Source organism: Heterodontus francisci, chromosome 17 (assembly GCF_036365525.1).
Source record: "Heterodontus francisci isolate sHetFra1 chromosome 17, sHetFra1.hap1, whole genome shotgun sequence".
Classification (NCBI taxonomy): Eukaryota; Metazoa; Chordata; class Chondrichthyes; order Heterodontiformes; family Heterodontidae; genus Heterodontus; species Heterodontus francisci.
The window spans coordinates 3,348,960-3,375,253 of NC_090387.1; the positions used below are offsets into that span (position 1 = coordinate 3,348,960).

The 26,294-nt window shown below is 48.0% G+C and overlaps 2 protein-coding genes across 4 annotated transcripts in view; one reads left to right on the top strand and one right to left on the bottom strand.

The window, feature by feature from the left end:
* Positions 1–19,849, top strand: part of lrp3 (low density lipoprotein receptor-related protein 3) — a 36,731-nt gene extending 16,882 nt beyond the window's left edge. For 2 of the 3 annotated variants that reach the window (XM_068049015.1, XM_068049017.1), the window contains exons 2-7: positions 7,613–7,654; positions 10,063–10,201; positions 10,939–11,147; positions 12,119–13,205; positions 13,514–13,646; positions 16,212–19,849. In XM_068049015.1, the coding sequence (XP_067905116.1) occupies positions 7,613–7,654; positions 10,063–10,201; positions 10,939–11,147; positions 12,119–13,205; positions 13,514–13,646; positions 16,212–17,129 (2,528 nt within the window). In that variant the 3' untranslated portion in view covers positions 17,130–19,849. The remainder of the gene's footprint in view (positions 1–7,612; positions 7,655–10,062; positions 10,202–10,938; positions 11,148–12,118; positions 13,206–13,513; positions 13,647–16,211) is intronic. The other variant, XM_068049016.1, reaches the window with a different exon arrangement.
* Positions 19,850–24,982: 5,133 nt separating this feature from the next.
* slc7a10a (solute carrier family 7 member 10a) overlaps positions 24,983–26,294 on the bottom strand; it is a 124,186-nt gene continuing 122,874 nt past the window's right edge. Inside the window, exon 11 of the mRNA XM_068049856.1 lies at positions 24,983–25,196. Within this exon, the coding sequence (XP_067905957.1) occupies positions 25,078–25,196 (119 nt within the window). The 3' untranslated portion in view covers positions 24,983–25,077. The remainder of the gene's footprint in view (positions 25,197–26,294) is intronic.

A 26,294-nucleotide genomic window follows, 5' to 3' on the forward strand; every position in this document is an offset into this window, starting at 1 on the left:
GCTGGGACCCTGTACTATATCTCCTGCAGTGATTCCCTCAGTCCGCTGGGACCCTGTACTACATCTCCCGCAGTGATTACCTGAATCTGCTGGGACCCTGTACTATATCTCCTGCAGTGATTCCCTCAGTCCGCTGGGACCCTGTACTACATCTCCCGCAGTGATTACCTGAATCTGCTGGGACCCTGTGCTATATCTCCTGCAGTGATTCCCTCAGTCCGCTGGGACCCTGTACTACATCTCCCGCAGTGATTACCTGAATCTGCTGGGACCCTGTGCTATATCTCCTGCAGTGATTACCTGAATCCGCTGGGACCCTGTACTACATCTCCTGCAGTGATTACCTCAGTCCGCTGGGACCCTGTACTATATCTCCTGCAGTGATTACCTGAATCCGCTGGGACCCTGTACTGTATCTCCCGGCAGTGATTCCCTCTCCGCTGGGACCCTGTACTATATCTCCTGCAGTGATCACTTGAATCCGCTGGGACCCTGTACTATATCTCCCGCAGTGATTACCTGAATCCGCTGGGACCCTGTGCTATATCTCCTGCAGTGATTCCCTCAGTCCGCTGGGACCCTGTACTGTATCTCCCGCAGTGATTACCTGAATCCGCTGGGACCCTGTGCTATATCACCTGCAGTGATTACCTTAGTCCGCTGGCACCCTGTACTATATCTCCCGCAGTGATTACCTTAGTCCGCTGGCACCCTGTACTATATCTCCCGCAGTGATTACCTGAATCCGCTGGGACCCTGTACTATATCTCCCGCAGTGATTACCTGAATCTGCTGGGACCCTGTACTATATCTCCCGGCAGTGATTCCCTCTCCGCTGGGACCCTGTACTATATCTCCCGGCAGTGATTCCCTCTCCGCTGGGACCCTGTACTACATCTGCCGCAGTGATTACCTGAATCCGCTGGGACCCTGTACTGTATCTCCCGCAGTGATTACCTGAATCCGCTGGGATCCTGTACTGTATCTCCCAGCAGTGATTCCCTCAGTCCGCAGGGACCCTATACTATATCTCCCGCAGTGATTACCTGAATCCGCTGGGACCCTGTGCTATATCTCCCGCAGTGATTACCTGAATCCGCTGGGACCTGTACTATATCTCCCGCAGTGATTACCTGAATCTGCTGGGACCCTGTACTATATCTCCCGCAGTGATTACCTGAATCTGCTGGGACCCTGTGCTATATCTCCCGGCAGTGATTACCTGAATCTGCTGGGACCCTGTGCTATATCTCCCGGCAGTGATTACCTGAATCTGCTGGGACCCTGTGCTATATCTCCCGCAGTGATTACCTGAATCCGCTGGGACCCTGTGCTATATCTCCCGCAGTGATTACCTGAATCCGCTGGGACCCTATACTATATCTCCCGGCAATGATTACCTGAATCCGCTGGGACCCTATACCATATCTCCCGCAGTGATTACCTGAATCCGCTGGGACCCTATACCATATCTCCCGCAGTGATTACCTGAATCTGTTGGGGCCCTGTGCTATATCTCCCGCAGTGATTACCTGAATCTGCTGGGACCCTGTGCTATATCTCCCGGCAGTGATTACCTTTATCTGCTGGGGCCCTATACTATATCTCCCGCAGTGATTACCTGAATCTGCTGGGACCCTGTGCTATATCTCCTGCAGTGATTACCTGAATCCGCTGGGACCCTATACTATAATCTCCTGCAGTGATTACCTGAATCCGCTGGGACCCTATACTATATCTCCCGGCAGTGATTACCTGAATCCGCTGGGACCCGATACTATATCTCCCGCAGTGATTACCTGAATCTGCTGGGACCCTATACTATATCTCCCGCAGTGATTACCTGAATCTGCTGGGACCCTGTGCTATATCTCCTGCAGTGATTACCTGAATCCGCTGGGACCCTGTACTGTATCTCCCGGCAGTGATTCCCTCAGTCCGCTGGGACCCTGTACTACATCTCCCGCAGTGATTACCTGAATCCGCTGGGACCCTGTACTATATCTCCTGCAGTGATTACCTGAATCCGCTGGGACCCTGTACTGTATCTCCCGGCAGTGATTCCCTCAGTCCGCTGGGACCCTGTACTACATCTCCCGCAGTGATTACCTGAATCCGCTGGGACCCTGTACTATATCTCCTGCAGTGATTACCTGAATCCGCTGGGACCCTGTAATATATCTCCTGCAGTGATTACCTGAATCCGCCTGGACCCTGTAATATATCTCCCGCAGTGATTACCTGAATCTGCTGGGACCCTGTGCTATATCTCCTGCAGTGATTACCTGAATCCGCTGGGACCCTGTACTGTATCTCCCGGCAGTGATTCCCTCAGTCCGCTGGGACCCTGTACTACATCTCCCGCAGTGATTACCTGAATCCGCTGGGACCCTGTACTATATCTCCTGCAGTGATTACCTGAATCCGCTGGGACCCTGTACTGTATCTCCCGGCAGTGATTCCCTCAGTCCGCTGGGACCCTGTACTACATCTCCCGCAGTGATTACCTGAATCCGCTGGGACCCTGTACTACATCTCCCGCAGTGATTACCTGAATCCGCTGGGACCCTGTACTATATCTCCCGCAGTGATTACCTGAATCCGCCTGGACCCTGTAATATATCTCCTGCAGTGATTACCTGAATCCGCTGGGACCCTATACTATAATCTCCTGCAGTGATTACCTGAATCCGCTGGGACCCTATACTATATCTCCCGGCAGTGATTACCTGAATCCGCTGGGACCCGATACTATATCTCCCGCAGTGATTACCTGAATCTGCTGGGACCCTATACTATATCTCCCGCAGTGATTACCTGAATCTGCTGGGACCCTGTGCTATATCTCCTGCAGTGATTACCTGAATCCGCTGGGACCCTGTACTGTATCTCCCGGCAGTGATTCCCTCAGTCCGCTGGGACCCTGTACTACATCTCCCGCAGTGATTACCTGAATCTGCTGGGACCCTATACTATATCTCCCGCAGTGATTACCTGAATCTGCTGGGACCCTGTGCTATATCTCCCGCAGTGATTACCTGAATCCGCTGGGACCCTGTACTATATCTCCCGCAGTGATTACCTGAATCCGCTGGGACCCTGTACTATATCTCCCGCAGTGATTACCTGAATCCGCCTGGACCCTATACTATATCTCCCGCAGTGATTACCTGAATCCGCTGGGACCCTGTACTATATCTCCCGCAGTGATTACCTGAATCCGCCTGGACCCTATACTACATCTCCCACAGTGATTCCCTCAGTCCGCTGGGACCCTGTACTACATCTCCTGCAGTGATTACCTGAATCCGCTGGGACCCTATACTACATCTCCCACAGTGATTCCCTCAGTCCGCTGGGACCCTGTACTATATCTCCTGCAGTGATTACCTCAGTCCGCTGGGACCCTGTACTATATCTCCCGCAGTGATTACCTGAATCCGCTGGGACCCTGTACTATATCTCCCGCAGTGATTACCTGAATCCGCTGGGACCCTGTACTATATCTCCCGCAGTGATTACCTGAATCCGCCTGGACCCTATACTATATCTCCCGCAGTGATTACCTGAATCCGCTGGGACCCTGTACTATATCTCCCGCAGTGATTACCTGAATCCGCCTGGACCCTATACTATATCTCCCGCAGTGATTACCTGAATCCGCTGGGACCCTGTACTATATCTCCCGCAGTGATTACCTGAATCCGCCTGGACCCTATACTACATCTCCCACAGTGATTCCCTCAGTCCGCTGGGACCCTGTACTACATCTCCTGCAGTGATTACCTGAATCCGCTGGGACCCTATACTACATCTCCTGCAGTGATTACCTGAATCTGCTGGGACCCTGTGCTATATCTCCCGGCAGTGATTACCTGAATCTGCTGGGACCCTGTGCTATATCTCCCGGCAGTGATTACCTGAATCTGCTGGGACCCTGTGCTATATCTCCCGCAGTGATTACCTGAATCCGCTGGGACCCTGTGCTATATCTCCCGCAGTGATTACCTGAATCCGCTGGGACCCTATACTATATCTCCCGGCAATGATTACCTGAATCCGCTGGGACCCTATACCATATCTCCCGCAGTGATTACCTGAATCCGCTGGGACCCTATACCATATCTCCCGCAGTGATTACCTGAATCTGTTGGGGCCCTGTGCTATATCTCCCGCAGTGATTACCTGAATCTGCTGGGACCCTGTGCTATATCTCCCGGCAGTGATTACCTGAATCTGCTGGGGCCCTATACTATATCTCCCGCAGTGATTACCTGAATCTGCTGGGACCCTGTGCTATATCTCCTGCAGTGATTACCTGAATCCGCTGGGACCCTGTACTGTATCTCCCGGCAGTGATTCCCTCAGTCCGCTGGGACCCTGTACTACATCTCCCGCAGTGATTACATGAATCCGCTGGGACCCTGTACTATATCTCCTGCAGTGATTACCTGAATCCGCTAGGACCCTGTACTGTATCTCCCGGCAGTGATTCCCTCAGTCCGCTGGGACCCTGTACTACATCTCCCGCAGTGATTACCTGAATCCGCTGGGACCCTGTACTATATCTCCTGCAGTGATTACCTGAATCCGCTGGGACCCTGTACTATATCTCCCGCAGTGATTACCTGAATCCGCCTGGACCCTGTAATATATCTCCTGCAGTGATTACCTGAATCCGCTGGGACCCTATACTATAATCTCCTGCAGTGATTACCTGAATCCGCTGGGACCCTATACTATATCTCCCGGCAGTGATTACCTGAATCCGCTGGGACCCTATACTATATCTCCCGCAGTGATTACCTGAATCTGCTGGGACCCTATACTATATCTCCCGCAGTGATTACCTGAATCTGCTGGGACCCTGTGCTATATCTCCTGCAGTGATTACCTGAATCCGCTGGGACCCTGTACTGTATCTCCCGGCAGTGATTCCCTCAGTCCGCTGGGACCCTGTACTACATCTCCCGCAGTGATTACCTGAATCCGCTGGGACCCTGTACTATATCTCCCGCAGTGATTACCTGAATCCGCTGGGACCCTGTACTATATCTCCCGCAGTGATTACCTGAATCCGCCTGGACCCTATACTATATCTCCCGCAGTGATTACCTGAATCCGCTGGGACCCTGTACTATATCTCCTGCAGTGATTACCTGAATCCGCCTGGACCCTATACTACATCTCCCACAGTGATTCCCTCAGTCCGCTGGGACCCTGTACTACATCTCCTGCAGTGATTACCTGAATCCGCTGGGACCCTATACTACATCTCCCACAGTGATTCCCTCAGTCCGCTGGGACCCTGTACTATATCTCCTGCAGTGATTACCTCAGTCCGCTGGGACCCTGTACTATATCTCCCGCAGTGATTACCTGAATCCGCTGGGACCCTGTACTATATCTCCCGCAGTGATTACCTGAATCCGCTGGGACCCTGTACTATATCTCCCGCAGTGATTACCTGAATCCGCCTGGACCCTATACTATATCTCCCGCAGTGATTACCTGAATCCGCTGGGACCCTGTACTATATCTCCCGCAGTGATTACCTGAATCCGCCTGGACCCTATACTATATCTCCCGCAGTGATTACCTGAATCCGCTGGGACCCTGTACTATATCTCCCGCAGTGATTACCTGAATCCGCCTGGACCCTATACTACATCTCCCACAGTGATTCCCTCAGTCCGCTGGGACCCTGTACTACATCTCCTGCAGTGATTACCTGAATCCGCTGGGACCCTATACTACATCTCCCACAGTGATTCCCTCAGTCCGCTGGGACCCTGTACTATATCTCCTGCAGTGATTACCTCAGTCCGCTGGGACCCTGTACTATATCTCCTGCAGTGATTACCTCAGTCCGCTGGGACCCTGTACTACATCTCCCGCAGTGATTACCTGAATCCGCTGGGACCCTGTACTATATCTCCCGGCAGGGATTACCTCAGTCCGCTGGGACGCTATACTACATCTCCCGCAGTGATTACCTGAATCCGCTGGGACCCTGTACTGTCTCTCCCGCAGTGATTACCTGAATCCGCTGGGACCCTGTACTTTATCTCCCGCAGTGATTACCTGAATCCGCTGGGACCCTGTACTATATCCACTGGGAATGATTACTGGCAATGCAATCACCTGAGCTTTGAAAATAATCCACCAACATCCAGCATCACACCAGAAAACCAACAACAGGAAATGCTGGAAAGGTTAGCAAGGTGCTGTCAGTATTGCTAATGTGTCTGCTACTTTTCCACAGCTGTTGTAATTCATCACCTCCCCTGAAACATTCAGCCATTCGCTTGTTTTATTTATTCTCATTTTCTCCACTTCTGAGCTGTAGTGGACATTCTGTAACTCATTGAGGGACTGTACCTCACTGAGTCTCAGCCATGAGCCTGGTTGTTAACAGTCAGGGTCCCATCTTGTGCTCACATGGTGACCATGCTTTTATAATGGGTCATCAAACACTTTGGGACATTTTACTGTGTTAAAGGCTGTATGTAAATGCAAGTTGTTAATTGGGAACAAGGATCCTGGCCGTTTACCATAGCACCCACACCCCCACCACCGCCCCCCCCACCCCCCCAACTTAATCTGGAAGACTGTGATCAGTTATAATCCCCTGCTCGGCTACTTGCACTTGATACTGTGCCTGCAATGTAGTAAACCATCCCAAAGCACTTCACAGGAGGTAAAAGAAGACATTGAGCCAAAGATGGAGGTATTGGGACAGGTGATCAGAAGCTTTGTTATATAGGTTGGTATTGAAGGTGTTAAAGATGGCGTTAAAGGAGAAGTGAGAGGTAGAGAGGCGAAGAGGTTTAGGGAGGGACTTCCAGCACGTAGGGCCAAGATGGCTGAAGGCACGGCAGCCAGATTAAAGCATAATCTCTGAGGGAACGCAGCTGGCAGTGATGCCCAGATTGCATAGCAGGTACAAGATGCAGAAATGGTGCATGAGAGGGATGGACTGGGAGTTTTCATAGTGTGTGAGCGAAAGAGCAGAGTGCATCCTGGATTGATACCTGCTGTGATACCATCCAGGGCTCTGTCTCAGCTAACCTGTGACTGTGTGCAGCCTTGAGATACAGGAGTGAAATCTGTTTCAATGACAATGATCCATTAAACCGAGGCCTCTGTCTGCCCTCTCATGCACATAAATAATCCCATGACACTATTCAAAGAGCAAGGAAATTGGCTGCAGTGTTCTGGTCAATATGTATCCCTCGATCATCGCTAAAATAAAAGATTTGCTCATTATCACTTGTACGTAATTATCATTTGTACATAAACTAAAAGATCAGTTTGTGCTTATTTCCAAGTGAGTTTTATTTTCCTCTTTCCAGCACGTGCTGTTTGCTGATGAGGCTGGCATGTTACTAAGTCTGATCTTTCCCATTGACTCAGAGCCTGTGATTTATTGGATATTCTCTCCTCTTCCTCACACTTCCAATGGATGTCTCCTTAACATTGGCTAGATCTGGACCACCACAGCCCAGCCCAGCCCAGCCAGGGAGTTTGGATCCCATCCTGTAATAATAAATGAGATTCTTCTTAAGAAATGGTTTGATTTTGCTCACAAGTTTTCTTTTTTTGTCTGCAGCAAATTCATTCTTTCTGGGAGGAGCGGAATGTTCCGGAATGGGTAAGAGTAATTTCCTCCTTGTTACACAGCCGTACATTTTTTTTTTAAAGTATTAACTTTCTGTGTATAAATTTTTATAACCCCTAAATAAAGTTTGGATCCTGCTGACTAGAACATAAAAGGGGAAAATATGAGACATAACAATCTCTAGTAGTAAAAAGTTGATTTCAGCAGTAACACCAATGTTGTGTCTAGTGTGTGTTTTGTCTGTCACTCTCCAGCCTGTCACACTTTGTTACAGCAAAGCCATCTTTTTAAAAAGTAGAAAAAACCAGTTGCTGGCAGCTTAAAATTCGAGCATTTTCCAATCTGCCATTTTCTGACCAAACAGCAATGGTTATCATTTATATAGCATCTTTTAATGTCGCAAAATGTCCTAAAGTATTATCAAACTCAATTTGACACTGGACCACATGAGATATTGGGGCTGGTGATTTAAGGTTTGGTTAAAGAGGTAGGTTTTAAGAAGCATCTTAAAGGAGGAGTGATTTAGGGAGAGAATTCCAGACCTTAGGGTCCAGGCAGCTGAAGGCACGACCGCCAATGCTGGAGTGATGAAATTGCTCTGGTTAAACATGTACACCTGAGCCCCTGTTTAACTAACAACCAAATGGACTTCACTGCTTCACTGTAGCAGCAGAATAATACATTGCGCTTTAATTGGTGTAACACTCCAACCCTTGTGCCACGGGAGATCTGCCAGTGAGCAATCAACTCTGATGATACCATTGTGAAACCTACAGGATTCCCAGATCTCCCTGTACCTCGGGACCTTGAAGGAAGCTATGCCCATTCAGGCAGGGCTGAGCCAGGTTATATCCGACAGCTACCAGGACCAGCTGTACATATAAAACTATTCTGCCCAGCTCACTGAACTGCCCCGAGAGAGAACAGAGACTTTTCTTAATCATGATGGATAGGAAGTTCTATCATATTCTAAATCATAAGTCTCTGTTTTTCATAAGTACTGGCCGATCTCCGGTGGCTTTACACACAGGGCAGTAAGTGCTAATATATTTTTGAGGTGAAGTGGAGTTAACAGGGCATGGAATAATGGGATTACAGATGTGATCAGTTTAAGTACATCTGTCCACCTTTATAAAGGAGACTCCTGATGTAAACATGTCACACCCTAGCACTGCAGTGCTCCCATTGGCAGGAGAATGTAATTACAGTGTGATCAATTTAAATGGATCATTTTATTATAAATGTGGACAGAGGGATTTATGATGGCAGAATTCGTCAAGAAGTGCGTGCAGGCCCAACTTAAGACCTTTACAGCTAAGGGAGAGGAAGTCCCAGTATGTGCACTGGATTCAAATGCAGGGAACAGAATAACAATCATTGTGTGAGCCATCTCTCTACAAAGTTACAAAGTGCTATCTTCTACAACACCTGTTACTAATCTGCAACGGGCAAAGTGGTGGCTGATGATCTCAATTGTTCTGAAGTGGACAAATCACAGGATTTCAAAGTTTATTCCTGGTGAAAATCCTTTGCCACAGCTACAGTTCAATGGCCTTTATTAGAGCTAGTAATCTGCTGTAAGGTTTTAATAAGATGTGGCTGGTCACTCTGAGTTTGTGTTACTGCAGGTTTTTGCATTGGAAATAAAGTTCTGTATTCCTTATGGATGACTGGGAATTGCCAGTGTTTGTGACTGGTTCATCAAGGCATTGCATTTTTCATTAAGAAACCTGTTTTGATTGTGTGAAGTGGCTAACACTGCTTAACTCAGACTGCTGATTCGTCCCGAAAGCAGTTAGTTTGTGAAGGGCTCGGTCATGTGCAAATTCAGCTTGAAAGTGACCATGAAACTGTCGGATTGTTGTTAAAAACCCCACCAGAGTCACTTCCTTTAAGGAAGGAAACCTGCTGTCCTTAGCCAGTCTGGGTCTATATGTGACTCCAGTCCTGCACGACCAACATGGTTGCCTCTTTAACTGCCCCCTGAAGTGGCCTAGTGAAACACTTGGTGTCGGTCTGCTACAAGAATCACCACATGGGCTGCAGTGCAGGGCCATAAACACCTAGGTGCACCTGGCTGTGCTAGTGACACTCATCCTCAGAATGATTAATAAAAAAGGGGAAACCTGATCAATTCCTTGTTTCCTGTCCCACCCATCCACAGTCCGTGTGTCTCGAGGTCACTTGTACCCCCACTGCTGAGCATTGGTTTTTAAGCAGAACAAGGTTCATAGGCTGCCGTGGTGAGCGGTGGCATTGGCTGCTCCGTTAGGCTTTCCTGTCAAACGATGGGTGCTGGATTTGAGCCAGTAATGGCTGAGTTTCAGGTCAGGCCAGGTATTGTTAATTGCACTGTGTGGGAGGAGAACTGTAAAGAATTTAATTCCTGCACATTACAATGTTTGAGTTCTAAGTGTGTGTTTTTATTACTGTTCTTTCAGCTGCCTGTCATGGGAAGCTGGAGCCGCACAAGGAGCAACGGGGAGTCATCTACAGCCCCTCCTGGCCCATGAACTACCCCCCATCCATGAACTGCAGCTGGTATATCCAGGGAGATTATGGAGACCTCATAACCATCAGGTGCTGACTGAGGTTTCAGTTTGTTGGAATGTTTCATGGTGACCTGTCCCCGTGTCCTGTACACGGGATTGTGAACAGAGTTTTCTGTTGCTTCTGTGATTCACTGAGCAGACTCACTCCCCAGTGTGGCACTGAGTGAGAGCTCACAGCCAGGATCATTCGAGGGCAGTGCTGTGGTTGGTCACAGTGCAGGGTTAGGGATGCTAGTTTTGCTGCTCCTGATCATCGTGCAGTGACTAATTGGAATGGGTTTTGTGTGGTATGTTGTGCATTTTGTGTGCATGAGAATTTGTATTTAGTTTTTAAAAATCTTCAAATAAAAAGCTGGTCTCAGTAATGGTGACCATGAAACTATCCGATTGTCATGAAAATCCATCTGGTTCACTAATATCCTTCAGGGAAGGAAATCTGCTGTCATTACCTGGTCTGGCTGATATGTGACTCCAGACCCACAGCAATGTGATTAACATTTAACTGTTGTCTGAAAGGACCCAGCTCAACTCTCAGTTGTAGCAAAATTGCTACAAGGAATAGCAAGAATCACCACATGGACTGCAGGCTCATCACCAACTTCTCAGGGCAACTGTACAGATGGCAGCAAATGCCAGCCTGGCTAGCAATGCCTATGCCTTGGGAATGAATTGTCACAGTTGGGGGGATGTGTGGTGTAGATTGGGATCTGCTTGTTCATGGGGTTTATCCAGAATAAAGGAGTGACTTTCTCATGTATTTTCCAGCTTTCAGAATTTCGACCTGGAGAATTCTCACAAGTGCATGGTGGACTGGCTGATGGTTGGTCCAGCCCCAAAGCGAGAGGAGTACAGAATGTGTGGCTCGTACATCCCCCAGCCCTTCATCTCCACCCGGGATCACGCCTGGGTCTTCTTCCATTCTGATCGTTCCAGCTCCGGGCGCTCTCGTGGATTCCGATTGTCCTATATCCGAGGTGTGTCTAATTACCCCGCTATTGGTTGTACTATGGTGGGGGTGGTAGGGAGGGAGACTCCTGGTATAAGTAGTCCTTTATTCCGCCCTAGTATTTTTTTCCTGAATGTACAGACTCACCCTATGCCCGGCTGCAAAGTTATGAGGTAACACATGTGGATAAGGTAGTCAAGAAGGCATACGGCATGCTTGCCTTCATCGGCCGGGGCATAGAGTATAAAAATTGGCAAGTCATGCTGCAGCTGTACAGAACCTTTAGTTAGGCCACACTTGGAATATTGCGTGCAATTCTGGTCGCCACACTACCAGAAGGATGTGGAGGTTTTGGAGAGGGTACAGAGGAGGTTTACCAGGATGTTGCCTGGTCTGGAGGGCATTAGCTTTGAGGAGAGGTTGGATAAACTCAGATTGTTTTCACTGGAACGACGGAGGTGGAGGGGTGACATGATAGAGGTTTACAAAGTTATGAGTGGCATGGACAGAGTGGATAGTCAGAAGCTTTTTCCCAGGGTGGAAGAGTCAGTTACTGGAGGACATAGGTTTAAGGTGCGAGGGGCAAAGTTTAGAGGGGATGTGCGAGGCAAGTTCTTTACAAAGAGGGTGGTGAGTGCCTGGAACTTGCTGCCAGGGGAGGTGGTGGAAGCAGATACGATAGCGACATTTAAGAGATATCTTGACAAATACATGAATAGGATGGGAATAGAGGGATATGGGCCCCGAAAGTGCAGAAGGTTTTAGTTTAGGCAGGCATCAAGATCGGCGCAGGTTTGGAGGGCCGAATGGCCTGTTCCTGTGCTGTACTGTTCTTTGTTCATACAAACGAGAGAGGAATAGAGGATATGCTGCTAGGATTGATGAAGTAAGGTGGGAGGAGGCTGCTGTGGAGTATGCCTGTTGAGCTGGATGTCCTGTATCTGCTGGAAATTTGTACCCACTGAGTCTGAGGTTGTAATTCTTTTCCTGTTCACACAGGGAAGCTGGCTCAGGGCAGCTGCAAGTCTGATGAGTTCCTATGCGAGAATGGGAAATGCATCCTGAGTGCCTGGAGGTGTAATAAGATGGATGAATGTGGCGATAACTCTGATGAGCAGGAGTGCCAAGTCCCTCCGACCATTTCCCACATCAGCCTGTGCCCAGCCAGAACATTCCATTGCCTGGCCAAGCATGCTCCGCAGTGCCTCCCGATGAAAGTCCGGTGCGATGGCAGCGTGGACTGTGATGAGGGGACAGATGAGGAAAGCTGCCCTGATACCAGCTGCGGGAAGAGACTGGGGAACTTCTATGGTTCCTTTGCTTCGCCCGACTACTTTCGCTCGCAGCAGGACAGGGCGGAACTGGACTGTACCTGGGTTGTGGACACGCAGGATAGCAGGCACATTGTACTGCAGCTGAACCTACAGCTGGGCTACAACGACAGGGTGCATGTGTACGATGGGGCGACCGAGGAGCGGGGCAGGCTGCTGCAGACACTCTCCTTCCGCAACAACCGGCGCTCTGTCACCGTCGAGTCTTCACGAGGTCAGATCGCCGTCTCTTACCACACCGAGCCTGGCAGCACGGGTCACGGGTTCAATGCCACCTACCAGGTGAAAGGTTACTGCCTCCCACAGGAACACCCGTGCGGGAATGATGGAGGCTGTTTTGCCGACTCACAGCGGTGCGACGGCTGGTGGCACTGCCCAAGCGGCAAGGACGAGGACAGCTGCGCCGCCTGCCAAAAGGATGAGTACCCATGCGGGGGCACCAGCGGAATGTGCTACCCGCTGACAGACCGCTGCAACAACCAGAAGAACTGCCCTGATGGCTCTGACGAGAAGAACTGCTTCTCCTGTCAGCCGGGGAATTTCCACTGCGGCACCAAGATCTGCATCTTTGAGCAGTGGCGTTGTGATGGCCAGGAGGATTGCCAGGATGGCAGTGACGAGCAGAACTGCCTGGTGGTGGTGCCAAGGAAAGTGATCACAGCTGCCCTCATTGGGAGCCTGATATGTGGCCTCCTGCTTGTCATAGCCTTGGGGTGTGCGTTTAAACTGTACACCCTCCGAACTCGCGAGTACAGGTATTGTAACCACAACAACTTGGAACCTGCCCATCTCCATGTGCGGGCAGTTTGCATTAAATAGTAAAGTTTGTAACAATATTGATATTAATCTGTAGGAGAAAAGACAGATCAGAACAAGGGAGCTTCTACATCCACATGGAGGGCAGACGGAAGCTCGGTTTAATGTCGCCTCCAATGCCGTCCCTCCGATGGTGCGGTCCTCCCTCACTATTCTGTTCGAGTGTCTGTCTGGATTATGTAGATTTGAATTAGATTTTTTGGAAATTATGTTGTCCTGAACCACAACCTTTCCTTTTGTGTTTTAGAGCTTTCGATACCCCAATGACTCGGCTGGAGGCGGATTTTGTGCAGCGCGAGGCCCCCCCATCTTATGGCCAGCTGATTGCCCAGGGGCTCATCCCACCTGTCGATGACTTCCCCGTTTACAACCCAGCTCAGGTAGACCTGCTGAACTCAGGCATCCTATCCATTGTCATTTCAGATCATTGGTAAATGAACTGGGGTTGGAGGAGGTGAAGTGCTTTTACACTGAGTTGTTGTGATCTAGAATGCAGTGGAAGCAGATTCAATAAGAAGGTTTGAAAAGGAAGTGGATAAATACTTGAAGGGGAAAATTTTATGGGGCCATGGCGAAAGAACAGGGCAGTGGTACTCATTGGATAACTTTCATTGAGTCAGTACAAGCACGATGCACAAATGGCTTCCTCCTAAGATGTCTGTTTCTGTGGGAACTCTTACAACTTTTTTTCACTCCTGGTCATTGCAAGATAATAAATCCCTGATTTCTAAAGTAAAGAATTAACTGCATGAAGCATAAAGATCTGCCAACACACACACCTGCTGTTCTGCACACAGACTCAGTGCTCCAGTGTGTGCACACAGATCCTCATGCTCCCCTACATGCACAGATCCTGGGCACCACCCCTGCACCCCGCAGTTTTACACACAGACCCATCTTACATTTCCCACATTTTCAGATTTCAAGAAGTTCGGCACCATCCAGGAAAAAGTAGCCTGCTTGAACGGCACCCCATCCACCACCGACGCATAGTGGCAGCAGTGTGTGCCATCTACAAGATGCACTGCGGCAATTCACCAAGCCTCCTTCAACAGCACTTTCCAAACCCACGAATTCTGCCACCTGAAAGGACAGGATAGCAAATGCATGGAAACACCACCTGCAAGTTCCCCTCCAAGCCTCCCACCATCCTGACTTGGAACTATATCGCTGTTCCTTCACTGTCACTGGGTCAAAATCCTGGAACTCCCTTCCTAACAGCACTGTGGGTGTACCTACATGGACTGTAGCGGTTCAAGAAGGCAGCTCACCACCACCATCTCAATTAGGGATGGGCAATAAATGCTGGTCTAGCCAGTGATGCTCCCAGCCCATGATTGAATAAAAGTAGTAAAAAAAAAGACCTGATCTATATCGTCCAAACAATTAAATATGTACATGCTAACCAATGGAATATGAGTGAGAAAAATGGCAACTTCATGTTCTGCTTTCTGGTGATTTTTTTTTTGCCCATCAGCCAATGTGCTCAGCTCCACACCATGTGAAGCTGAGAGTGAGCGAGCTCTGTCAGCACCGCTCAGAGCCAGCTCCTGGGAAGCTCATAAGCTATAGTGGCCGAGTTAATGTGCTGGATTGCAGAGAGAGGAGCATTTTTCATCTTTTATTATTCGTTCATGGGATGTGGGCATTGCTGGCTCGGTAGATCCCTTGGCACTATTTCGTGAAGAGCAGGGGAGTCCTCCCCAGTGTCCTGGCCTCTATTTATCACTCGATCAACATCATAAGAATCAGGTTATCTGGTCATTGTCACATTGCCGATTGTGGGATCTTGCTCTGCTCAAATTGGCTGCTCTGTTTCCTACATTACAACAGTGACTACACTTCAAAAGTACCTCATTGGCTGTAAAGCATTTTGAGTTCTCTGATGTTTGTGAAAATTGCTATAGAAATACAAGTCTTGTTTTTGCCTTTTTTAAGGTTGGAAACCTATTGTGCTTACCTGGTCTGGCTTATCTGTGACTCCAATCCCACGCCAATGTGGTTGACTCTTAAGTGCCCTCTTAGGTGGTCTAGCAAGACACAGTTATATTTAAATTGCCTCAGGAGGGCCCACCACCACCTTCTCACCGCAACTAGGGGTGGGCAATAAATGCCTTGCCAGTGATGCTTCTATCTCAAAAAGATATCCTGTTGTTACGGCTGAGGCAGTCCCACACCTTTTAAGTGGATTGGGTTCCGTGGCGACTCTACTTATCCTGCTGATGCTCCCCCTATGGCTCACTGGGTATCATTGCTGTGAGTGTGGGTACTGAGCCATTCAGATCATCAAACTTGCAGTCTGACCCTTGGTCTGTATGACATTCAGGGTTCTCGAATTAATGGAATAGAGTTGGTGGAGAAGCCAAGCTTTCCACCCTTAATCGCTACCCGTCAACCTCTGCCGCAAGATGCACTTGTGTTGGTGAGGACAGGGTTGCACTGGGCGGTGATGTCACCCATAATCAAATAGCTCATCACGCTATTTAAGAAAAAAATAAAAACCTGGATTTCTGTAGCACTTTTCATAACTTCAGAACATCCCAAAACATTTTGAAGCCAATGTAGCAAATACATCAGCCAATATTTACACAGCAAACTCCCACAAACACCATTGTGATAATGACCAGATATCTGTTTTAGTGATGTTTGTTGAGGGATGAATATTGGCCAGGGTACCAGGGAGGAATTGCCTCCTTCAAATAATGCCCTGGGATCTTTGACATCCATCTGAATGATATAATGTCTCAACTGGAAGACTAAGCTTGTATGTGGAGACTGATTATCTTGTCGGGGTGGTGATGAGGTGCATGTCTGGGGCCTGTGTAACTTTCCCCCAGTGTCTCAGTGTGAGGCATTGTCCTGAAGGGAGGGAGTGGGCCTATCTTAGAATTTGCAGGCTTCAGTGCCAGTTAAGGAGATCAAGTCAGTCTTTGAAGAGATTGTAGCATTTTCTCTGTTTCCAGGCCTCCGTCCTGCAGAACATCCGCACGGCTATGAGACGCCAAATTCGCCGCCATGCCACACGGAGGATGTCCTCTCGTGGGCGCCTCAGCAGGATTTGGAGCAGGTTTTTCCAGAGACCCAGGGGCTGGGGGCTTATCCCCCTGCTCACCCCGACCTCTGCCTCGGCTGCCTCATCCTCCCATCTGGGTCGGAGTGAGACGGTGCGGAGTTGCCAACAGGAGGAGAGCAGCCGGAGCTGTGTGGCACCTCGAGACGAGCCTGACTCAGATACTGACATGGAGACCGATCGGCAGGTCGGTGAGACTCCAGGGGCCACGTCAGACAGCTTGTCAACAGTGGCCTTCGAAAACCCGCTGCCAAAAGCATCCTCGTCCCCCAGCACAGTCAGTCAGACGGAGCTGCAGACGACTCTCCTGCACACTTCGAGTTCTGAGGAGACCTGTAGCACTGACTTTGACTTCTCTCTCGGACGGTCATCAGGAGGCAGATGTACCAGAAACGTTTGTAGCCGCGATCCACTATCTGGCAGCCTGGAGCATGGCTTCAGCAGGCGCCGGCAGCGCCTGCGCCCAGGCTCTCACCCACTCGCGAGGTCTGGTGGCTACAGTGGCAGGAGCTCACTGGCAGTGAGTATAACAGTGCTCGGGAGAGGTCAGGGTTACTATTCAGAGTCTGATCATCACCGAGATCCTAGACAGCAGAGTTTGACCTCAGCTCCACCTGTGTGCAGGAATCAATGTTCCAGTTGCCCAGACCCTGTGATGGAAAGACCAGGCTCCCTGTCGGTGCCTCACAACAAACACTTCAGTACAGAGATCCCACCGCCAGACCCTTCCTTCCAGAGCCCTTTCCAACGGTCAAACCACAGGAGTGACGACCAGGTCCTGCTCGACTGCTGAGAAATCCCCACATCTCCGTAGAGACATTTAAATGGTGAACTCTCTCTGGTACTTTTATTGCTGGTGTATTTTTTGAAACAGTTGTTTCCTTCTCCAAACAACCAAAAAAAGGAAAAAAAAACACATATCAATGAAGCTGCTTTTTGAATGTGATTCATTATACAGGATGTGGGCTGGATTCAGCAGAGTGCTCAATCAGAAGACCAGTCGCATTTACAATCACCTGAGATTTGTTGTGTCAACACTGTTGTTTAAAACATTTAGCCATTGTGTGGCTTAATACATGGCAGCAAGTGTCGATGAGACTTTGAGATGTCCTATTTATACAGCCTAACATATTCCTGAAGAGTGCCGGTAAATCCTGGGAGTTGGCGTGAATACACAGCAGTATCTTGCTCACCGCTAAAGATAGCATTTTGGTTTCAGTTCTGTAATTTCTGGCCCCCAGGAAATGTTTGGATGATATATCAAATGCTTTGGTGATGAACTATTTGCAATCTTAGATTTCAGCTATCTTCTCACTGTAATGAGATGTTTTAGTCCCTTTTATCGGGCAGGTTTGAAGCTAGATTCTGTCTGCAGTGGGACAGGTTGTTCTATCTGTTCCTCAGTTTCTGCTTTCCTCTTTCTTATGTATCTGTTTGTCTTCTCTCCATCTATTTGCTGCTTTGTGCCTCTCAGTCATTCCCTTCTGTATACATCTCATCTATCTCTCTGCTGACTGTCTCACTCTGTGCCCGTCTGTCTGTCTGTTTTTCTCTCTCACTCTGGTGTGTGTGTGTCTGTGCGCACGCTTGTGTCTCACTGCTGTCGTGTGTGTGTCTTTCTCTCTCTCTGCTGTCGTGTGTGTGTCTCTCTCTCTCCCGATGTGTATGTCTGTCTGGTTCTCTCTCAGCCTCTCCAGTGACCATCCATTGCAAGTGCTTTCTCATTGTCATTGCCCAGTGTTTGGACTCTCTGCACTTGTCTCTCTTCCCCTGTAATTGTCCTCTGGCTGGATTAAAACTTTGGGATGCAGCTGATCAATCTGTAAATCCAAATACATACCAAATTGAATTGCTATTTGTGGGGGGTGCAGTGCGGTGGGGGGAGGGGGGGGAGGGGCGGTGTGTCAGAAGGATATAAAGACTGAAGTGTCTCGCCATGATGCTGGGGACCAAAACACCTCCTTAAGTGAACCCTCTTCCCACATGGCAGTCCTGATTGAGTTTGGGAAAGTGCTGTCTGTGGAATTGGGATTTGAAGCCTGTGTCTTGTCATTGACTTTGCAACTTGTCGTGCTGTGATTCAAGTCCTTCCCTTTTTGATGCTAATATTTACGCAATTGTCCGATGTACATTTCTACCAAGAAGACAGAGAACTGTGCAGGCACATAACTTGACAAAATACTCTGTAGTCACTCAAAGCTGCATCAAAGCTCCCACGAGCAGTGTGCCCTTTGGAATTGATATATTGTCATTGGAATTTCAGTTAAGTGCAACAAGGAGAATGAAAATTCCAACATGTCTACTTGAATTGTGAAAAACACCCAGTAGTACCATTCTAGATTCAGTCCATCCAAACTCGGGCTGTGTACAGGGAGAGCATTTTCAATAATGCTGGGGTACGGTACTGATGGGGACAGGTCTGTCACTGTATAATACTGGGATACAGTACTGGTGGGTACAGGTCTGTCACTATAACACTGGGGTTTAGTACTGGTGGGTACAGGTCTGTCACTATAACACTGGGGTTTAGTACTGGTGGGTACAGGTCTGGCACTATAACACTGGGGTTTAGTACTGGTGGGTACAGGTCTGGCACTGTATAATACTGGGGTACAGTACTGGTGGGGACAGGTCTGTCACTGTATAATGCTGGGGTACAGTACTGGTGGGTACAGGTCTGTCACTATAACACTGGGGTTTAGTACTGGTGGGTACAGGTCTGTCACTATAACACTGGGGTTTAGTACTGGTGGGTACAGGTCTGGCACTGTATAATACTGGGGTACAGTACTGGTGGGGACAAGTCTGTCACTGTATAACACTGAGGTACAGTACTGGTGGGACAAGTCTGTCACTGTATAACACTGAGGTACAGTACTGGTGGAGACAGGTCTGTCACTGTATAACACTGAGGTACAGTACTGGTGGAGACAGGTCTGTCACTGTATAATGCTGGGGTACAGTACTGGTGGGGACAGGTTTGTCACTGTATAACACTGGGGTTTAGTATTGGTGGGGACAGGTCTGTCACTATAACACTGGGGTTTAGTACTGGTGGGTACAGGTCTGTCACTATAACACTGGGGTTTAGTACTGGTGGGTACAGGTCTGTCACTATAACACTGGGGTTTAGTACTGGTGGGTACAGGTCTGGCACTGTATAATACTGGGGTACAGTACTGGTGGGGACAAGTCTGTCACTGTATAACACTGAGGTACAGTACTGGTGGGACAAGTCTGTCACTGTATAACACTGAGGTACAGTACTGGTGGAGACAGGTCTGTCTCTATAACGGGTGCAGTACTGGTAAGTATATAAGGGAATAAAATAAGAATGTTATACAAGAACGGTATTACGTTGGTTTATATTTTCCCCGTTACCTATTACGATCAGTATGCTGAACCTGCCTGGTGACAACACTGGAATTTTGAAACAGGGAAGTGCCAAAAGTGGGGTTACCCCTAACATCAAGTTTATTGTGGCAAAAGATTAATAAATACTTAATATTTCAACTTTGCAATTCTTTTGTGTAGCTTTAGTTACCTCCCGATAGTGGCAAGTAGTGAACAGATTAACAATACTAATCTGCTTGCTAATATAACAATTGCTTTTATTAATACTGCTCCTTACAAGGTTGAAAAATGTCCCAAGGTGCATCACAGAGACGCAATAAAAATGGGCCAAGAGCAAAAACAAGATGAGGAGGGACCAATTAAAGAAATGGCTTTTAAGGAGGGTCTTAAAGAAGAGTGAGAAGTGGAAAGGTTTAGTGAGGGAATTCTATTGTGCGGGATATTGGTGGCTGAAAGAACAGCTACCTATGGTAGGCGGAAGGAAGGGGTGGTATACGAGAAGTTCAAAAGAAAGACTTGCATTTCTATAGCACCTTTCACAACCTCACAATGTCCCACAACACTTCACAGCCAATGAAGTAATTTTGAAGTGTAGTCACTGTTGTAATGTAGGAAACAGAGCAGCCAATTTACGTACAGCAAGATCTCACAAACAGCAATGTAACAATGACTAGATAATCTCCTTTAGTGATGGCTGAGGGATAAATATTGGGCCCAGGACACTGGGAACAACTCCCCTACTCCTCTTCCAGTAGTGGTTATTGAAACTTTTATCTCGACCTGAGAGGTCAGATAGGGCCTCGGTTTAATGTCTCACCTGAAAGATGGGTAAACAAAGAGCATAGAGGGGATATTGCAGGACTGGAGGAGGTTACACGGATAGGAGAGGTGAGACCATGCAGTTATTTAAAGGCAAGGATGAAAATGTAACGTTTCGGTGTTGGAGGACCAGGAGCCAATGTCGGTCAGCAAGGACGGGTGACTGAGTGGGGCTTGTATGGAAATAGGACATGGGCAGCAGAGTTTTGGATGGGTTTTTGAGATGTTGGACTACCCCTGGCTGTGGAGTTTAGAACTGGGTCACAGTTTCAGAATAAGGTGTTGACCATTTAACACTGAGATGAGAGATTTCTTCACTTAAAGGGTTGTAAATTTTTGGAATTCTCTAACCCAGAGAGCAGTGGATGCTCAGTTGTTGAGTATATTCAAGTCAGAGAGTGGTACTAAGAGAATGGGTATGGGGATAGTGCAGGAAGGTATAGCTGAGGTAGAAGATTAGCCATGATCTTTTTGAATGGCAGAGCAGGCTTGAAGGACTGAATGGCCTACTCCTGCTCCTATTTCTTATATTCTTGAGATCAGTGGATGGGGCAGGTTAGTTATGTGGCTAATAGGATCGCGTCTTCTCGGTGCGTCTGAATTGCATCAAAAAGTTTTCAACAGAGCAGAAACAGAGAGTTTCACAAAAAAACATTCACAATTAGCACAATATCAAGAATGGAAGTAGTATCTGTGCTACCGGATCTCCTGGGGTCTCTGGATTGATCTCCATGGATCCCCTCTGTGGCAAGCAGTCAATTCTGAGGGGTTTGACAGGGTAGATGCTGAGAGGTCGTTTCCCCTCGCGGGGGAATCGAGAATGAGGGCGCACAGTTTCAAAGTAAGGGGTCTCTTTTATTTAAGACTAAGGAGATGAGAAATTTCTTCTGAGAGTTGTTACTTTTTGGAATCCTCTTCCCCGGAGAGCAGTGGAGCTGGGCCATTGAGTATATTCAGGGCTGAGTTAGGAAGATTTTTGATCTACAAGAGAGGCAAGGGTTATGGGGGGCAGACAGCCATGATCTTATTGAATGGCCGAGCAGGCTCGAGGGGCCGAATGGCCTACTCTTATTTTTTATGTTCTAGTGGCGTCGGAATGTCATCCAAGCAGCTGAGCCTCCGAAACATCATGTAGTCGATGAAGAATTCATTGACCCACTTAACAACTTGCTTTAAGATATAAGGCAAGAGATCCAAAGGGAAGGTGAGAGGATTTTGTTTTTTAACAGTGAGGTGTTATGATCTGGAATGTGCTGCCTGAAAGGCTGGTGGAAGCAGATTTAATAGTAACTTTCAAAAGAGAATTGAATAAATAATTGAAAGGGAAAAATTTACAAGGCTATGGGGAAAATAGCAGAGGGAGCAGGACTAATTGGATAGCTCTTTCAAAGAGCTAGCACAGGCATGATGGGCTAAATGGCCTCCTTCACTACCGTATCATTCTATGAGATTGATTCTGTCTGAATCCCTCTTTGGTTTGTATGTCAGTCAGTCCTCTCACTAGTGTGTCCACTCCTACACCAATGTTGCTACTCCAACGTCCTTACATATTCCGTCCCTCCTAAAAAGCTATCTAACCCAACAGATTTACTTTCCCTTCCTTCCTCATTGTTGCCAAGTAGTCCACTTTAAGGGGAGGCTTTCATGTGCCCATGTGGGGCTAGAATTTCCTGGTAAAACTGGCACTGAGTTTAGCTGCAGCAGGAAAGCTGGTGGAACAGATAGAATGTGATGCACCTTTTGGGGTCACACAGTGCCTCATTCTCAACATGTAGCCACACAGCTGACTGGCAAGATGGTTAGATTCTCTCTTGTTGGGGAGGGTCATTGCCTGGCATTTGTGTGGCGCTAATGTTACTCGCCACTTATCAGCCTAACATTCAATGGCATTACCATCACTGAATTCCCCCACTATCAACATCCTGGGGGTTACTGTTGACCAGAAACTGAACTGGAGTAACCATTGAAACAGCAGCTCAGAGACTGGGAATTCTGTGGCGAGTAACTCACCGCCTGACTCCCCAATTCCTGTCCTCCATCTACAAGGCACAAGTTAGGAGTGTGATGGAATACTGTCTACTTGCCTGGATGGGTGCAGCTCCAACAACACTCAGGAAGCTCGACACCATCCAGGACAAAGTAGCTTGATTGGCACCCCATCCACCACCTTCAACATTCACTGCCTTCACCACGTGGCAGCAGTGTGTACCATATACAAGATGCATTGCAGCAACGCACCAAGGCTCCTTAGACAGCATCTTCCAAACCCGTGACCTCTTTCATCCGGAAGAACAAGGGTAGCAGATGCATAGGAACACCACCACCTGCAGGTTCCCCTCCATGTCTTACACACCATCCTGACTTGGAACTATATCGCCGTTCCTTCACTGCCGCTGGGTCAAAATCCTGGAACTCCCTTCCTAACAGCACTGTGGGTGTACCTACCCCACATGGACTGCAGCGGTTCAAGAAGGCAGCTCACCACCACCTTCTCAAGCAAAAAATCCCAAGCCTTAATGTTGTCCATGTCTTGCTGCATATGGACACAGACTGCTTCAGTCTCTAAGGAGTCACAAATGGTACTGAACATCATCCAGTCATCAGCAAATATTCCCTCTTGGGATGGACTGATGTAGCTCACCACCACCTTCTCAAGGGCAGTAAATGCTAGGTTTGCCAGAAACAGCCACATCCTGAGAATGAACAGCAGAGATAAATGACCAAGTAATTCTTTTTAGTGATTAATATTGACCAGGACATGCAGATTTCCCCTGCTTTTCTGTGAACAGTACTATGGAGTCTTCTTACATGCACCTCAGAGGTCAGATAGGACCACAGTTTAATATCTCCAACTATGCAGCACTCCCTCTGTACAGCCTCCCTGACAGTGTGGTACTCCCTCAGTACTGCTGCTCTGACAGTGCAGCATTCCCTCTGTATTGTCGTTCTGACAGTATGGCACTCCCTCAGTGCTGCTGCTCTGACAGTGCAGCACTCTGTAGGTACTGACCCTCCGAAAGTGCAGCACTCCCTCTCTACTGCCTCTCTGACAGTGCAGCACTCCCTCACCTCAGTATTGTACTGGGATGCTAGCCTGGGTTTTGTGCTCAGATCTCTGGAATGGGACTTGAATTCAGCTTTCTGAGGCAAGAGAGCTCCCCACTGAGCCACAGCTGATACTGAGAGGAGGGGCGGGGTCGGTGGAGAACGCAGTTCTGTTTCTACCTGGACTGTGAGGAAAATTGTGACAAGGAGATTCCCGGGTGTGATAAATTCTGGCCTTTTATTACTCTGGTGAATTATCCAGAAATTCAGACACTGCACTGAGAGTATTTGGGGTAACAGGTTTTTCAAAAAAAAAATCATATAAAATTTGAAGTCTGTAACAGCAGGAATTCCAAACGTTTACTAATTAGGAAAGGAATAAACATCAAGAATGGGATTGGAAGAACTTTAATGAATCTAATCGAGGGTTTTCCCCAAGTTCTTCCTGTGTATCACAACTAGTGTCACTACTCCTTTCCCCTTTCAACAGAAACAGATGCCTGTTCTGATTGAGGAGCCCGGCAGAATCAGTGGATGAAAATTCATCATTTCACTCTGATCCTGTGCACCAAGCCTTGGCAGAATTCGCATCTGCACTCAGAAAAAGGGTAGCACAGGATAGAGGTGAGGGCATGGGGTAAGGGTGCAGGCACAGGGTAAGGATGGGGGCACAGGGTAAGGGAAGCACTGTGGCAACATGGCCTGATGCCTGTCGACCACGTTCTTCAGCTTTAGTCATGTCTGAGAATTTTACATTTGAGCAGAAATTCTCAGCAGACACAACTCAGGGAGCGGCTAGATACAGCTTGTAGCAAAGCAGCCCGCCTAGCACTTCAATTGGAAGCCTGTGGGTGAGCGTGTGGACTGGATTCTGGATTACTGGATCAGGACTGGCACTGGATTCTGGATTACAGGATTGGGACTGGCACCAGCAAAAGCGCCAGAGATGAGAGGCATTAAGAGAATGGATACAGAGCTGAAGCGGAGACAATGTGTAGAATAAGCAGCAATGGGCCATGCAAGTCAGAGGGTCAGGAGGAGGAGGTTGGGAGAGAGTTGCATCTGGACAGAAAGGGATCGAGTGGGTAGGTGACATTGAGGGAGATGAGGAGAAGGTGCAGTTAGTTCAGTGTGCACCCAATTTGTACTGTCCTGGTTATTGACACTGGGAAAATGGTCCTGCTTGAATTCATTGGCTACTCCATAATGTTAACTTTAATTCAAGTTTGGATCAGGTCAGACCCTCAGGCTAACGGGAGATAGAATCAATCCCAATCGGGCTGACTCGGTCTGATACGCTCCAGCTTCCTTTTGGTGGTTAGATGGACTTTTCCATAAGTTCTACTGATCTCTATCAGTTTGATCCCTAAACGGAAAACATCAGAATTTCTGCCTCTCCAGCAAATCTTTATTTTTTCCTTTTTGTTTTTTGGCAAAACACTTCCTACTGTCCTTGTTGTTGGTCACAGTTTGGTGACAGCTCATTAGCTGTAGTCTGGCATACAGTCCACATTCAGGGTCAGCTATGCATTCCGGTACTTTCTGTTTGGATTCAGGGTTAGAGGTTGGCCATTCTCTTCTGGAATCTCCTCTTGTGGGTAAATGACAAAACAGAACTTCTGTCCGGAAAATGTCATCGATTCTGTAAAAGGAGAACACATCGGCTGGGTCAGAACATAAGAACTAGGAACAGGAGTAGACCATTCAGCCCCTTGCTCCTGCTGCACCATTCAATAGGATCATGACTGATCCTGTGCCTCAACTCCACTTTCCCGCCTGCTCTCCATATCCCTTGATTCCAAGTCCAAAAATCTATCTATCTCAGTATTATATATACTCAATGACTGACCCGTCACAGCTCTCTAGGGCAGAGAATTCCTAAGATTCACCAACCTCTGAGTGAAGAAATTTCTCCTCATCTCAGTCCTAAATGGCTGACCCCTTATCCTGAGACTGTGACCCCTCGTTCTAGACTCGCCAACCAGTGGAAGCAGCCTCAGTATCTATCCTGTCAAGCCCTTGAAGAATTTTACATAGTTTATTCAGATCACCCCTCATTCTTCTAAACTCAGTCTTTCCTCATAGGACAACCCACTCATCCCAGGAATCAATATGGTGAACCTTCATTGCACGCACTGTCAGGCAAGTATATCCTTCCTTAGGTACTATACACACTTCTCCAAGTGTACTCTATGCAAAGCCTTGTACAATTGCAGCCAAGACTTCCTTATTCTTGTACTCGAATCCCCTTGCAATAAAGACAAACAATGTTTGGGGTCAGGGGTCAATGCAGGAAGGATTAAGACCCAGAAAGTTCTCATCAACACTGTTTTTTTATTGTAGTGAGTTGGGAATTGGTCTCTACAGAAATCTCCCATCATTTTTTCCTTTCTCTTGTTTTCCTTTCTCTTGTTTTCCCTCTTTTTTTAAGAGATACAGCACTGAAACAGGCCCTTCGGCCCACCGAGTCTGTGCCGACCATCAACCACCCATTTATACTAATCCTACACTGATTCCATATTCCTACCACATCCCCACCTGTCCCTATATTCCCCTACCACCTACCTATACTAGGGGCAATTTATAATGGCCAATTTACCCATTAACCTGCAAGTCTTTGGCTGTGGGAGGAAACCGGAGCACCCGGAGGAAACCCACGCAGACACGGAGAACTTGCAAACTTCACACAGGCAGTACCCAGAATTGAACCCGGGTCGCTGGAGCTGTGAGGCTGCGGTGC